Source organism: Vidua macroura, chromosome 2, assembly GCF_024509145.1.
Source record: "Vidua macroura isolate BioBank_ID:100142 chromosome 2, ASM2450914v1, whole genome shotgun sequence".
In the NCBI taxonomy this organism is placed as follows: domain Eukaryota; kingdom Metazoa; phylum Chordata; class Aves; order Passeriformes; family Viduidae; genus Vidua; species Vidua macroura.
The window spans coordinates 31,665,629-31,680,089 of NC_071572.1; the positions used below are offsets into that span (position 1 = coordinate 31,665,629).

The 14,461-nt window shown below is 36.6% G+C and overlaps 1 protein-coding gene across 5 annotated transcripts in view; it reads right to left on the minus strand.

Moving 5' to 3' along the window:
- Positions 1 to 923: 923 nt before the first annotated feature.
- Positions 924 to 14,461, minus strand: part of UBE3A (ubiquitin protein ligase E3A) — a 54,475-nt gene continuing 40,937 nt past the window's right edge. For all 5 annotated transcript variants that reach the window (XM_053969970.1, XM_053969969.1, XM_053969968.1 and 2 more), the window contains 7 exons: positions 11,145 to 11,289; positions 7,357 to 7,562; positions 5,048 to 5,212; positions 4,505 to 4,660; positions 4,336 to 4,409; positions 3,703 to 3,846; positions 924 to 3,491 (listed from right to left, as the gene is read on the minus strand). In XM_053969970.1, coding sequence (XP_053825945.1) covers positions 3,371 to 3,491; positions 3,703 to 3,846; positions 4,336 to 4,409; positions 4,505 to 4,660; positions 5,048 to 5,212; positions 7,357 to 7,562; positions 11,145 to 11,289 — 1,011 coding nt within the window. In that variant the 3' untranslated portion in view covers positions 924 to 3,370. The remainder of the gene's footprint in view (positions 3,492 to 3,702; positions 3,847 to 4,335; positions 4,410 to 4,504; positions 4,661 to 5,047; positions 5,213 to 7,356; positions 7,563 to 11,144; positions 11,290 to 14,461) is intronic.

The following is a 14,461-nucleotide window of genomic DNA, read 5'->3' on the forward strand; positions in this document are numbered from 1 at the left end:
CACTAGGTCCATCACACCTGTGTGGTGTCAGATGGGACAGGAAGCTCCTGCTTCAGGAGTGAAGCCACTGGTGGATGAGAGGCATGGACTGACTAACATGGAATTCCTTGGAGCCCAGGGCTCATATCATCATCAGCTTTCCTCAGAATGCAGGGTTGGAGGGGGCTGTCACCATCCTGTCTCAGGCTGCTGCCTGCCAAATGGAAGACAAGCCCAGTGAGAAGCACAAAACACAATTCCTTAGTTAAATGAACTATGCTCACTTGCTGACAGCCGTTCCTGAAATCTTTTTAGCAAGAAGCAAAAGCTTTGATCGTAAAAGGTGATGGATGCTCTGTTTATGCAGCATTATGTGCTAACATACCTCTAGAGCTAAACAAAACAATTTCTTCACTGCTAATTAAATCTGAAACAGTGCCACATTAAGATGATTCTTTTCAGGGCATTACTTCTCTTGCACTATTATAATTTTGAAGCATGTGATGGTACAATACACAGAAGCCTGATGCACTGCCTTTGCACTGAGGCTGGAAACATTCAGGCAGTCTATTAGGGTACAGAAGGAGATACTGGAAGAGATATTTTTCATTTGTCAAATGAGGCAGTGCTGAGATGTCCGAAACATTTTCTTGTCAACATATTGAAGACACCCTGTGGAGAGAACACCACCACACTGGCATCAGACTACTGCCTTGGAAGAGGAATCTTCTGTCTCATTGAAGAGAAATATTTCCATGACACATAAGTACACTTAAGTCTCCAAGTTTTGTAGACCTTAACTTTGCTAGACACTGTGAAAGACATTTCAGGTGTGCCAGGAGCCCAGAAAAAACCTCCAAACCAAACCCAACTTAAAATGACATTTTCTCCTTCAAACAGAACACTGACTGAAACTTCTGTAGGACAGGAATGCAGCCTGCATATAAGACTTCAAGATTTATTTTTATTTTAAACCTTATCAACTGGTGCTGCTGAACAACTAGTGCACTTACACTAGCCCTAAGGAGATAAGGTTTCAATACAGTGGTAACTGGGGGGGAGGCAGTATATATTTACATAACAAATCAGTCAAATATTAAGTACTTATATCTTACCTGAAAATGATTCCTTGAAAAACAACTTATGCTTTTGAAGGCCAATGCCATTATGTATTATTTTAATCTTAATGCTAAAGGAAAACAGAAAGAGCATATTTACAATGTCAACAACTGAGTTAAGAGAAGTTTGTATTGCTATCCATTTATGCTGTCTGCACAGCTTTTAGACCTATATAAAAAACCCCAACATGAATCACATATACCTGTCAGCTGAGTGCAACCACAAACCACAGCTGAATTAGTGTAAGAGTTACAGGGATAGAGCTTAACACATTAGACTGTGAACACAGTACATACCACACAGCAGTATCATGATGTGTTCGTGCTTGTAGTGAATAACCTTAAGGCACTCAGCAAGTGTTCTTACCACCTACAGTAAGAGTTGCTCCAAACTTGAAGGGCTCAGCAGGCACTGTTGTCAACCACTACACTGAGAGGCAGGGTATCTTGTGTTTTCCTCCTCTGGGACATACAACAAGGTGGACATACAAGAGGGTAGACCCTAAGGGCCACCTCTGAGATCAAAAGCCAGAAGACAGCATCTATCCCTCCCCTGTAAATTTCAGTCCCATGTGTCCAGGCCATCTGTCATTGCCTTGAATTTGAGAGGAGAACATCACTACAGTTCACTTGTGGAGAGCTTTCCGTACTTGCAACCCTCAAATTATGCAGTACTACAACAATGTCTAATCAAACCATTTAATATCTAATTTATCAAAGTAAGAAACTTGTTTTCTTTTTCACTGAACCATGGTGAAAAAAGGTCATTGTTTTATTCAGCATCATAGTTACATAACAGTTGTCTGTTTCTATTACTAGAAAGAATTTATTAAAATAGTCCTGAAAGACATCTTTTCTTTTTCCAATGATTTCAAAACTAAGCCTTTTAATGCCAATTCCACACAGTCACGGGTTTGATCGGTAGTAGCCAGTTATAGCAATTGTCAAGGCACAAGCTCAGCTCTGCACACCTGCTGCAGCTTGTATTGGAAAAGAGATATGCCAGTTACATCTGCACTTATAAATGCAGAATCCCTTCATTGTATATTGCAACAGGAGAAATTAACATTAAACACAGACTAAGAAAGGTAAAGGATTTATTTCTGATATGATCTGTAGAGTTAAATTAAAAACCTACTGAATACTTTATGTAGTAGATGAACATAACCTTAGTACTTACTTTCTAACAGTTCATTTAATGGTTGGAAGTGTACAACATGAAGTAGGCCTCACGTTTAATATTGTTCAATTTTCTTATTGTTAGATGAGATTAAAACACAGTAGCCATCCCTTTAGACTATGGTGCAACACTGATCATGTGCCTTGATAGGTAGGAAAAATGATTCATTAAATGATGATGACATAACATGTAGGGAAGACTTTGGATTGTCTATTTTAAATGTCAACATGATAGGCAATTAAGAATAGAACTTCATTTTAAGTGCACTTCCACATGCTTTGTTTATAATATAGCAAAAACTTCCTATCTTTTTTCCAGACACTTCACTCCCTACTCTAAAGCTGTTCAGTTGAAAATGCACTTTCCCCAGTAAACTTATTTTTTTAAAAAAGTAACTAAAATTTCTACCCTTTCATATGCTAAGAAATGTTTCCTAATTAAAAACACAGTTTATTACAAGACATGTGAAGACAACATATAGTGAAATGAATTTTAATTGTTGTGCTGTGACTAAAGTAAAGTTCTCAAGGCTGCAATTTAACATTCCAAGTTCTCCCTTCCATCTTTATTGATTCTTAAGATTTTGCACAGAAACTCTTTGGGGGCTAGAACAGCAGTAATTGCATCACACTGTTTTTCAAGACTTCAAGTTTCAAAAGCAAACTCTTCAAAAAGTACAGTTCTTGATTTGATTAGATACAGGGACAAAAATATAGCACATACTTGAAGGTTACATGGTCTACAAATGATGGCAATATTTTCCTTGGGAGAGTACAGTTTGTTTTCTTGTAAATACTCAAAAAGGCTCAACTTCAAGCAGTAATAAACACAAGCAAAAGTGATTTAACCCTTAAAATAAATATTCAGGAAAACCTCTCTGTACATACAAGTGAAAGAATATGTAACACTTTCACGCTAAAAGAAAAAATAAAGATTTTGTTCATATAAGCAGCTGAAATCTGCTGTTCCAGCCCAATGTCCCCAGTAAAGAAGGGAGGCACAAACACAGGTGACTACTGTAGCTCACTATCTTATGGCCTTTTTGGACAGGGACATCATCACCATCATTTTTTAATCCCTTTTGTTATACTTATTACAGCATGCCAAATCCTTTGGCATATGTGATGGCCTTCAATAATCTTTCTTTAAGCTTTTCTTTGCTTGAGTACTCCGGAAGCAAAAGTACATTAAAGCATGTGTGAGATGTAGGTAACCTGTGGGACAAAAAATACAAGAATTCAGATCTTGGAACGTGCAAAAGAAATACTTCTCTATTTTACAAGTCCAAAAATAATGAATCTGAAGAAAATAAACTTTTCTTATAGATTCAACTTTCAGATTTAACTAGGTTAATAATTTAAAGGCACAGAATTCACTTCCATTTATAAAAACAACAAGCAAAACATATATATACATTTTTTTTACCTCTCTGTATCTGGGCCATTTTTGGCTATGATCATCTTTAACTTTCCAAGTCCTCCCACAGGGGCTCTGTCTGTGCCTGTTGTAAACTGTAAGAATAGTCTTTTCTGTTCATCTGTAAATGAATGGACTATTTCCCAGAATTCCCTATCAAAGAAGAAATTTAAAAAGTAAACAAACTGTAAACTTTCTTTGGTATAAATAAGAATTTCAAAAGTAATTGAGTTTTTCAGGTGTAAGAATTCTAATCAGTCTTAACATCAAGTTTACAAGTTGCATTCATAAACCAAAACTCTCAGAATGTATTTACCAATAAATGAGATTCAGAAATTGAAATCAGAAATATTACTAAACACTGCAGTTTAACTGTCTTTAAACATTAAATTGGCTGTGTTCTGCAGCTATTTTATTATTCCTATTTCCTAAGGAAATATACTTATTCAACAACGCTTATACCATGTCCTCTTCTCTAATGACAATACTTGAGGAAAGTGAAATTACACATAAGACATTTGCATCTCTAGTACTACAAAAATAATAAAACTTATTTATAATCTTAATAATAAATATTAAAATCATTAGGAAGGAAACAAGCAGATGATGTGTTTTTATCTTTACAAAATTAGAAAAAATTACCTAATAATAAGAGAGTCTCTTGTATAGCCACCATCATATTCTGTAGTTTCTTCTAGTGCTTGAAAATCTAAATTCTGTAAGAAGATGATATTTTTAAAGATGACCACTAATTATATACTCAGGATCAAAAAAAAAGCTCCACTGTCTAGTGTATATTCGAAATTCTTACCCTACTTCCACAAATAAGCAATTCAATTTCCTCTGGTCTAAATAAATATTTCAAAGGAGATTCATTGGTCACCATGTGGAATCCTCTCCGAAAGGCTTTGAACTGCTTTTCTACTGATTTATTGAGTATATAGTCAGCATACAGATTGACAAATTCCTGCAAGGAAATAAACCCCAAAAAGCTTAGTGCTTCAACACATGCCACTTGAAGTACCTCCCAAAAACACAAGACCCCAAAATACATATCATTCTGTAATTCTATGCAGATTATCTGAGCTCAGCTTTTATTCAGCAACACAAAAGAACAAGTCTCAAATACTGCTCAAACAGATCTAACATCCCACCCAGAAGCTACATATCCATGCATCAATGCATTCTTTAACAGAAGCCTTTTCTGTTCACAACCACACTGTGTGCTATGGGAATTTTAAAAGCCTTTTAAACTTAAAAATTATAAGTGAGACCGAACCTTTGTAGGGTTCTACACAATTCTACATACAGTATATCAAAGAACTCCAGAGTCTGTTTAAAAAGCTGAGTGTACCTTTCTGTTTTCATTTGTAATAGGAATTTTATCACCGTTTTCCTTTAAATCATGCATCATTGGATTGCCAAAGAGGTCCGTGTGAGATATTTGAAACGTTATCATCATATCATCTTCCACGCTTCCTTCATACTCCAGTAAGTCTCTCAAACTCTGATACAGAACCTAAAAGAATAAGAAATACATATCTGTCAAAAATAAGCTTTGATAGACTCCACTGAGTAATACAAGAAGACAGGAAACCACCCGCCTCAGGTGATACTGAGGGTTGTTATATTCTATGACACAAGTCACCTAAAAATCTCCCATAGCAGTCCAAACAATTATTTATTAAGCTCAGGATCTGTAAACAGAATCAACAGAAGATATTAAGATAAAAAGAAACATGGCAATCAGTGATACCTTCCTTAAAAGAGCCTTTTAGTACCTACCAGTCTTCCAAAATGCAATGGTCAAACCTGCAGTTTAACAGCTTTTAGTAATATCTTCTTAAGTTTTTTGATTCTGTCTTTACCTTAGGCATCCAGCATATGTTACACTAGTAAGGGGAACATTTATGAGTTAAAAATCAAAGAAACCCCTGTATTTTATGTCAGATAAAATTCAGACAGTAGGCTTTTATCTTCTACTTATTGTTTAAAATTGAAGCCAACTAAGAAGCAATCCTGAAGCAACACAGATGGGGCAATCTTTAACATAAGAAGATATTTATGAATCAAAAATAAAAAATCACAAATTTGATCAGAATTTACCAAGTGGAATCTGAAATTACCTGTAAGAGTTTGCTCTATTCAAAGAGGCAACCAGCTTTCCTTCCTGCTATGCCTTAGGAAAAGCCCAATACTCTCCTGGTAACCAAAGCCTATGCAGCAAAGGGATAATTACTTGGCTGCAATAGAGGCATAGAGGCTAAATAATACAAAGTGAAGGTGGAAGTGACAACTGTGTGCAACTGTATTTTTATAGTGAAGTACAAAAAATAAATTTCCCCCAGTGTTTAAGCTGAAATATGAAAGTAAACATGTAAGCCTCAACATCTCACTATCTGTGTGTTTTTGATTCTTCCACAGAACCTTGAAAAAGGACCTTACACTGAAAAATCACTGGACTTGGAACCATTGGTGGTGAGGGCTGGTGAACATCCTATTCTTCATGCTATACAGCATTAGAAGGCTTGACTACTGTGAACTTCATCTGGGGTTTCAGAAGCTCTGAAGTGTTTAAGTCATATGAGAATACAAAGGGTTAAGAAAGGATTTTTTTAAAAGAAATCAGCATCGGTGTTAGCGGAGAAACATAACAGCAGGGAAGAAAAATTAGGAAATGCCCTGTTCCATAGATATACATTCATGCTTTTCTGGTCACAAAAAGATTTGAGTATGTAATAAAGTTAGAGGAAACTCAGGGCACTATTTCTCAACATTATACAGAGAAACTGGTCGAATCTGGCATATTGTTGTACATAGCCATCCAAAACAGACCAGATAATGTATTTTTTGATTAAAAATACCTCATTTTCAAACATGAAAGCCAATAGACAGTATCATTTTACTTATCTTTTTTGAAAAGATGAAGATTTTGTATAACTGCTTATAAAAGAGAAATGTCCCATCGTTTGAAACAAAATGAAGCTTGCTAACAACTCCTACCAGCAACATGAGGGGAAGCCAGTGGTGATCTGTGATTGCAAGTGGAGCAGGGCCAAGACATCCTGCACACTTGTGTGCTGTATCTAATAAAGCACATGTACAGCTCAGTGCTTGTGTACAGCCACTGGCTGGAAATGGGTGTGTGAAGATGGACCCTGATCACTGCTCTGATAGGATATTCATGAACTATAGGGATATTCATAAACTGCCTCATCTGTCTCTTGCTTTAGACAAAAACCGGGAAGAACATCAACACCTTTGCATGTTTACTCTTACTTGCACTTGTTTTTGGTAGAAATTTACTTCTACAAATAGCTATAAACAGCCCATTTTTGAAGTCTCTTTGGGAAGAGACATGCTTGTTTATGATTAATAATTCTCAGTAACATTTGGGAGTTTATGTAGCGCAAAAAAAAAAAAAAAAAAAAAGCTTTATTGATACTGAGCCCTATTCATTGATGTTACAATTTTGCCTCCTCCAAACCAAATGTAGCAAGAAGTTTTCTTACTTATGAATTTATTTTAACAAATACAGACTCTTAACACAAGTCACTGATTATTTCACTTTAATTTATGACAGTGATCTTGTGTTTAATCGAAATATAGATTAAATTATTGCACGGAAAATGCACTATTTAATTTGAAGCACAAGGAACTTACAGGATGAGAGTCTGCCAGATCACGGAAAGTTCCTTTTTTGCCCATTAGCTTCCTGTAGACAACCATGGGGAAATGTACATCCAGGATACAATTGTTGTAAATAGCCAGTCCCAGTACTATGCCAATCAGGGTAAACTGACCCTCAGTTTCAAAAGAGGACGGATTAAACCAGAACAGTTTTGTAGACTCATCATATGTGAACATCCCTGTTAAAAAAAAAAATTTAAAAAAAAAAAATTGAACAATTATGGTTACAATTCAATAAAAATGGCACATAAAACATACCATTATAAACCCATTTGCACTAGCCTTTAAGACATGTTTAACTTAACATTATACTGAATTGAATGGCAAAGAGAAACTACTTACCTTAGGGTGTCTGGAGCTGCTCTAAACACTGTTACATAACCACTAAAAGTGTGCAAGAGAACTGTGATACAATATCCTGCAACACTCACTGAAGCTGCATGCACACAAGCTTTCATCCCCTCCTCTACTGAGCAACCATCAGCACACTGATAACAGTGATTGTGACTTTGATAAATACCTCAGTACAAGAAAACAACACAGTCAAAAACATGTGGATGAAACAATCCTGCAGGACTCTAATTACAAAAAGTGACAGCCTTTCCTCAAAGGCCAGTTCCTGCAAAGGAACAGGGCTAGACGCATCCCTACTACTTAATTAGAAGCTGTGATGATGCAGCAGGGATTGACCATCACCCATGATTTTAGAGTTAGATGCCCAACAGATTTGTTTGCTTGTTTCAAGGACCATTGTTAGTGCAGCTATTAAACACATCTTAACTTGAGAGAAAAATGGACTATGGCCTCACAGAAGGGGTTGCAATTTTAACAGCTTGTCACTATCTAAAGGGTTTTGCTTCTCTCATTCAGTTCACTATTTCAGGAGACCAATTTCCTGCCCAGCTCATGAGCATGTTCAAAAAACAGCTGAACTGGCACATGTCAGAAGCCGCAGGGAGAAAATGTGAAGGTGAAGACAAGAGACAGGCAGAGTCCTTACCCTTTTAGCTGTAGCAAGATACAAGATAGCTCTTGCTTATGAAACTGGAGTGTACAGGCTATAAATGATTTATATATTATTTATTATATTATAATATTATTTATATATAAATTAAATCCACAATAAAATACATTGCTTACCTGACTAGATACTGAAGCAAGATAAATGCAAACCCCATAGACTTAAGGTGAGATAGAGATCACCCTGGACAGGTAATCCAGTTCCAATCACTTGTTGCTTGTATAGCTGTCAAGATTTTCTGGCAGAGCCTAAGAAAAACTGCCCCAGGCTCCTTATTCTCAACATACCATGTGAGATCCATGTGAAGAGTATCAACTACATTAGCCACAAGTATTTATCTTGTCAGTTCTTAAAAAATATGCTTGCTTACAACCTATGCAGATGTACAAACTGATTTCAAAGCCACATGAACACAAAATTACTCTAAAGACTGAAAATACCATCTTCAGTCAAGAGGTAAAGACTCTTTCCTGATTCCATGTAAGGCAATAAACTGCAAGTTCATTCAGACCGTGGCTATTCCCCAGAATGGATTATGTATCTCAGTAAGTGACTACGGATGGGTCAGCCATTAGGGGAGAACACAAATAACAGACTGACCCATCAGGAAATCAAAAATGGATGAGCAACTCAGGCATATATAGGATAACATTATATAGAATCCTGTATGCCATTTTCTGAACTGATTGAAGTAACTTCTGGATTGCTGGTATGTAATTGGAATATGATGGAAAAGTGAACTGTCAAAACAAAAAATGCCAGCAAACGTCTAATAATGAACCATCAACAGTTTATGCAGATCCACATCTGGAAACACTTTAAGGTGTAATACAGTATTTTACTCCCTTACCAAAATTAAGACTACAATACATTAAAATCATAATGAAACACCAGAAGAAGCTGGAATCTGCAAGAAGGGGAAAACAATTGTCCTTGAAGTTATATGAAGTTATCACTTCTTCCCCATTACCATGGAATACCTTTACCAGTATTTTTTCTGAGTTATTCCTTCATTTGAGTAAAACTTTAAGGTAGTTGAATATCAAAATACTCAAAAAGTCAAAGAAACTATAATAACAATATACCTCTCTCCAAATATATCTATGGAAGACAGACATTTTAAATTCCACTTAAAGGATGTCCTTTGTTTTCTCAGGTAAAGAATGCATTTATAAATCAACAAAAGTCACATGTGGTATATCTGGTGCATACATGAAATGCTATACTGCAATGCATATATGTACACATATGCATACACACACACTGAATGCAAGCTACATTTTCTGCTATTACACATTAATGCCAAAAGCCACTAAAAAGCCTCCCCCTCAGAATTACTATGAATACAAAATGTGTACAATGTGTACATACTTTTTTACATTTTTAATACAGAAGTAAAACTTAAAACATGCCTGCACATCTAATATATTACCTATCTTTAAATGCAGGGAGTATATACACACTGCTTGGATCTTAGCTTAGGCACACTTTAGCATTATTAAATAAAGAGTATTTCAATACACCCACTCAACTTCTGTTTGGATCAACTCAGGTTGAAAATGTATTTACTTTGCATTGAAAATAAAATTTCATCAATCTAAGTACTAAGAGTTATTTATTTTGCCATACTTCAAAGTAAGCTAATTCAGATTCCAAATCTCTCTAAGTTAATAGCATTTTTCAGAGTGAGTAAGACTTGTCTATGGTTCTGTACCCCTTGTTATAAGAACTGGCTTGCATATGGTGAAGAGCAAGTGCCAAGGTTCAGATTTTTGCTACTGATTCTGGGTACTTGATACTGATACCTCCTTTCTAGTCCAGTCAAAATAGATTTCTATGTATTTTCATCAATTTTCTACACTACAAAACTAAGAACATCAGCTTTATCTTTTAAAACAGTCCAGTGAAACCAAATTAACAGCCATGAGCTATTAGGCTTCTTTAATGGGAGTTATTACAGGAAATACAATGTAACATCCTATTTCACATAAAAGGCAAAATTAGTACAGGAACCTGGCAGGTCTCATTTCTATTCTAACATGAAGTATTCTTATAATTTTATAACATTTTCATCTTTTCAGAGTAGCAGACAAGCTGCACACTAAAAGAGGCATGTCCTTGCATAAATGATTGGTGCAGGGAGCAAGGGAAAAAAGAATATGATGGAAGTATGACTGCTGAAACACAAATGTAAAATTTTGGCTCTAATATATCAAATTACTTTTGGTTCTTTAACTACAATCAAATTTGACACTGCTGTGACACTTTGGATCTGCAGAACTGAGACTATCAGATTTATTAAGCTGGAGGAAGTCGAGGAAGTAACTAAAAAACTCCCATAATCCTACTCTTGCTTTATTGCAGAAGCTCTTCCCCTTTGGTTTGATTACTAATTCCAGAAGCTAATCACAAAGCAAAGTGAGGAGAAATGTGAGAGAACAGACAAAGGAACCCTGCAAAGAAACCCTGATTTATATCCAAACAAATAAGGATGGGTCTCATTAACTATACACAGTTACTCCTTCCATCATTTCGCCTTTAGGAGGATGACTGCTGACAACATAGTGAGCCTCAATGTGCAGCAAATACTCTCCTGACCATCAGTGAATCTGGAGAGCTTCAGAGAGAAGCAGCAGTGGATATAGAAAGCATAAGCATAGAAAAATCCAGTCTGGAAGAACATCCAGGCCAACCTTTTGTGAGAAAAATCTGTTAATCAGTAAATTATTAGAACACATACCGATATCTGGATTGAAGATTTCTTCCACAACCAGTTGAAAAAATTCTTTGGAAACACCTCCTTCATCTACCCCTTGCTCTCCTTCAAATTCAACATACAATTGCTTCTTCAAGTCTGCAGGATTTTCCATGGCAATCATCTCTAGCTATTGAGTGAAGAGAGAAATATTTCATTAGTAAATCCGTTTACTAGCATAGTTTAGTATCAAATAATGAAACCAAAAGCACCCTCCAAATTTAAGAAGAAAGCAAGCACAAATCACAACAGTAAAATAAGAGAAGTCAATAGTAACTCTAAACCACTCTAAACATGTTTTACAATCTGGGGATTAACAGCAAGAAACTTACCACAGAACTGATCTGTCAGCCCATTAAAGCTCACTGGCTGTTAGCATTCTCCATTTCTATTCTTTTAAGCATTTATTTAAAACAAGTTATGATTGTGTTGCACACAATTCACAGAAAAAGGAAGAAAACAAGATGTATTACTGGGATAATTAAATTCATCTGACAATGAAGATTCTGCAATATGATCTACATCCTTGACAATAAACGGCTTTGTGAAGGGATTACACAGATATGTTTTCAGAGGGGGAGACAGAAAACAAGCCTTTGATGAGTAGTTGCATCTCTCAAACAAAGAGCTGGGGAAAAAAACCTAAAAACAAAAAAGACACTAGTATTACAGTCAAATCAACTCCCTCTTCTTGATCCTAATGAAGTCTCAAAACTCTCTTGCTCTTATTTCTTCAGTGCCTTTAAACAGATCTAGTGCACTGCTGCTATGAAAGTCAAAATTCAGTTAAGACCAAATAGAAAGTCTGACATTTTACAAGGGTTTCAAGACTATATAAAGGCCATTAGAGGCCACAGAATCACAAAATAGTTTGGGTTGGGAGGGACCTGGACAGATCATCTAGTTCCAACCCTTTTGCCATGGGCTGGGACACATTCCAGTAAACCAGCTTGCTCAAAGCCTCATCTAGCATGGCCTTAAATAGTTCCAGGGATGGGACATTGCCAGCTTTCCTGGGCAACCTACTGCAGTGCCTCACCACCTTCGCAGCAAAGAGTTTCTTCTGAATATCTAATCTAAACCTCTCCTCTATCATATCAGGTCATTTGCCATTGTCCCATTACTACATGCCCTTGTAAAAACTTCCTCTCCAGTTCTCATCAGCCCACATTAGGTGCTGGAAGTTTCTATAAGGTCTTGCAGGAGCTTCTCTTTGGCTGAGCAACCCCAACTCTCCCAGCCTGTCTTTATAGGAGAAGTGCTCCAGCTCTCTGATCATTTTTGCATCCCTCCTCTTGCCTCAACCCAACAGGTCTACATCCTTTTTATGCTGGGGACCCAGAGCTGGATGCAGCACTCCAGGGGTAGAGTAGAAGGGGACAGTCACCTTCCTTGACCTGCTGCTGGCCATGCTGCTTTTGATGCAGCCCAGGGTATGGTTGGATTTCTGGGCTGTGAGTGCACATTGCCAGGTCCTTCACTTGCTTACACCAAAAATGTACCCTTTATGTAAATCAAAAGTTAAGCAAGGATATTTTGCAGCTGGTAAGAAATATGCTACTTAAAAGCATAAACACACTGGTTATACATATGCAGCACAATTAGATTAAACATACCTATGTAGCAAAGAAAACTCAACAGCAGTAAATTAAAGCACAGATGGACCTGTATACTCCTCTACCAAGACCATATTACTTGTGAGATTTGCCTCTGATGTGGGTTACTGCAAATTGTACTTACCAGCAGATGTCCTTAACATGCTAAACCTTACTTTTTATTTCACTCCCCTACCTTATCCACACATGCCAACACTCTTTACAGCCCAGAATTTTACTACAGAAGTGTAAAGTAAAAAAGGAACAGAACAGAGAGCATAAAGGTAGCATCAATGACACTATCAACTCACAAAATCACACCACTGGCAAGACACATTTTCTTCTGCTAACTGCCAAGCCAGCCAGACAAGATCCAAGCAGTACAGCAGGGCAGGATGTTACAGATTTAGGGGGGTTATCATAATGGGTTTGAAGACTTTGAAGTACCCCATGCAAAAGGAGCACGTGGAGAAAAAAATTGCACTACCTGGTATTGAAAACTACATTTGGGAAGAGAGGGAATGTAACTTCATAGCATATAAATCTAAGTTAAAAAACACAAAGGCAAGCCATGAAGACCCCAATAATGACAGCAAGTGAGATTAGTCTATATTTCAATCAGCAAACCACAACATTTTCAGAAAAACTTAGTTATGTACCACCTAAGCCATTTGTATAAAAAATTATTTTCCTAGGACAACAATGGAGCTTAATCCATGTTCCAAGTAAAATTTGCAACTTTTGAAAAACAGAGAACTAGCATTTATTTTAAAACTGTAAATACAGGTTAAATGTTCAAGGTGGACAAACAGAAATTCTCTTATTTGGATCCCTTCCACTTATAACCAACAGTAATAAAGCTGTGGTTTTTTCCTCCCCAGTCATGACTTTGTTTGCTTTGTAGTCTTTACCACCAGTAATTTAATATATTGCATGATTTATGAATCTTCATGAGTTCTGAGAAAGCATATGTTGTCTCTGCATTTCTTCTGGGACAGCAACCCTATGTCATAGTGTGAAGACTCTATTGTGTCATGGAAGTGCACTAAGGAAGGTGTTCATATTTATACATATAGAGCAGTTAAAGAAATTTCAAAATTATTTTTTGGCTGACAAAAACAACCTAAAAAAAAGGGAAGGAAACAGACTTAGTTGAAAGATAAAGGATTACCCAAAATCCAGTATTTTGAGCAAAGCCTGATGCTCCTTGAAGTAGATTCTATAAGCAGGAAAATGCCGCTAAGCTGCTCAACTCAAAGTTGTGGGTTTAGCTGCTCCTTTGAATATCTGTGTCAACACTGATGCTTCACAATAAAAACTGAATGCAGCAGGCAACAGCAGCAAACACAACTGTAAGGAGGCACTGAGTTTAAGCAGAACTGCAGCAGTGTTTCTATAGAAGGGAAGTATGAACTTCAGTTATTGCTGTCTGGTTCTTGGGTTTTTTTGGGCCTTTCTTTGTTTGTTTATAATAATCACAGCTACCTCAACTGTGTCAACTTAGATGCTGCTAGATAAACACAACCCAGCTGTGTGAGTTTACAAAGTTTTATAGGTTGTTTTCTGTCACGATGGTTTGACTGGCCACGTCATTGAAACAATCATTACGTTTTCCAGGGACTTCCTAAAACGCAGGGACTTCCTGAAATTCCTAAAAATGTCTAAAGCAGAAGAAGATTGCATGAATTGAAAAGCTGAAAGCTGAGA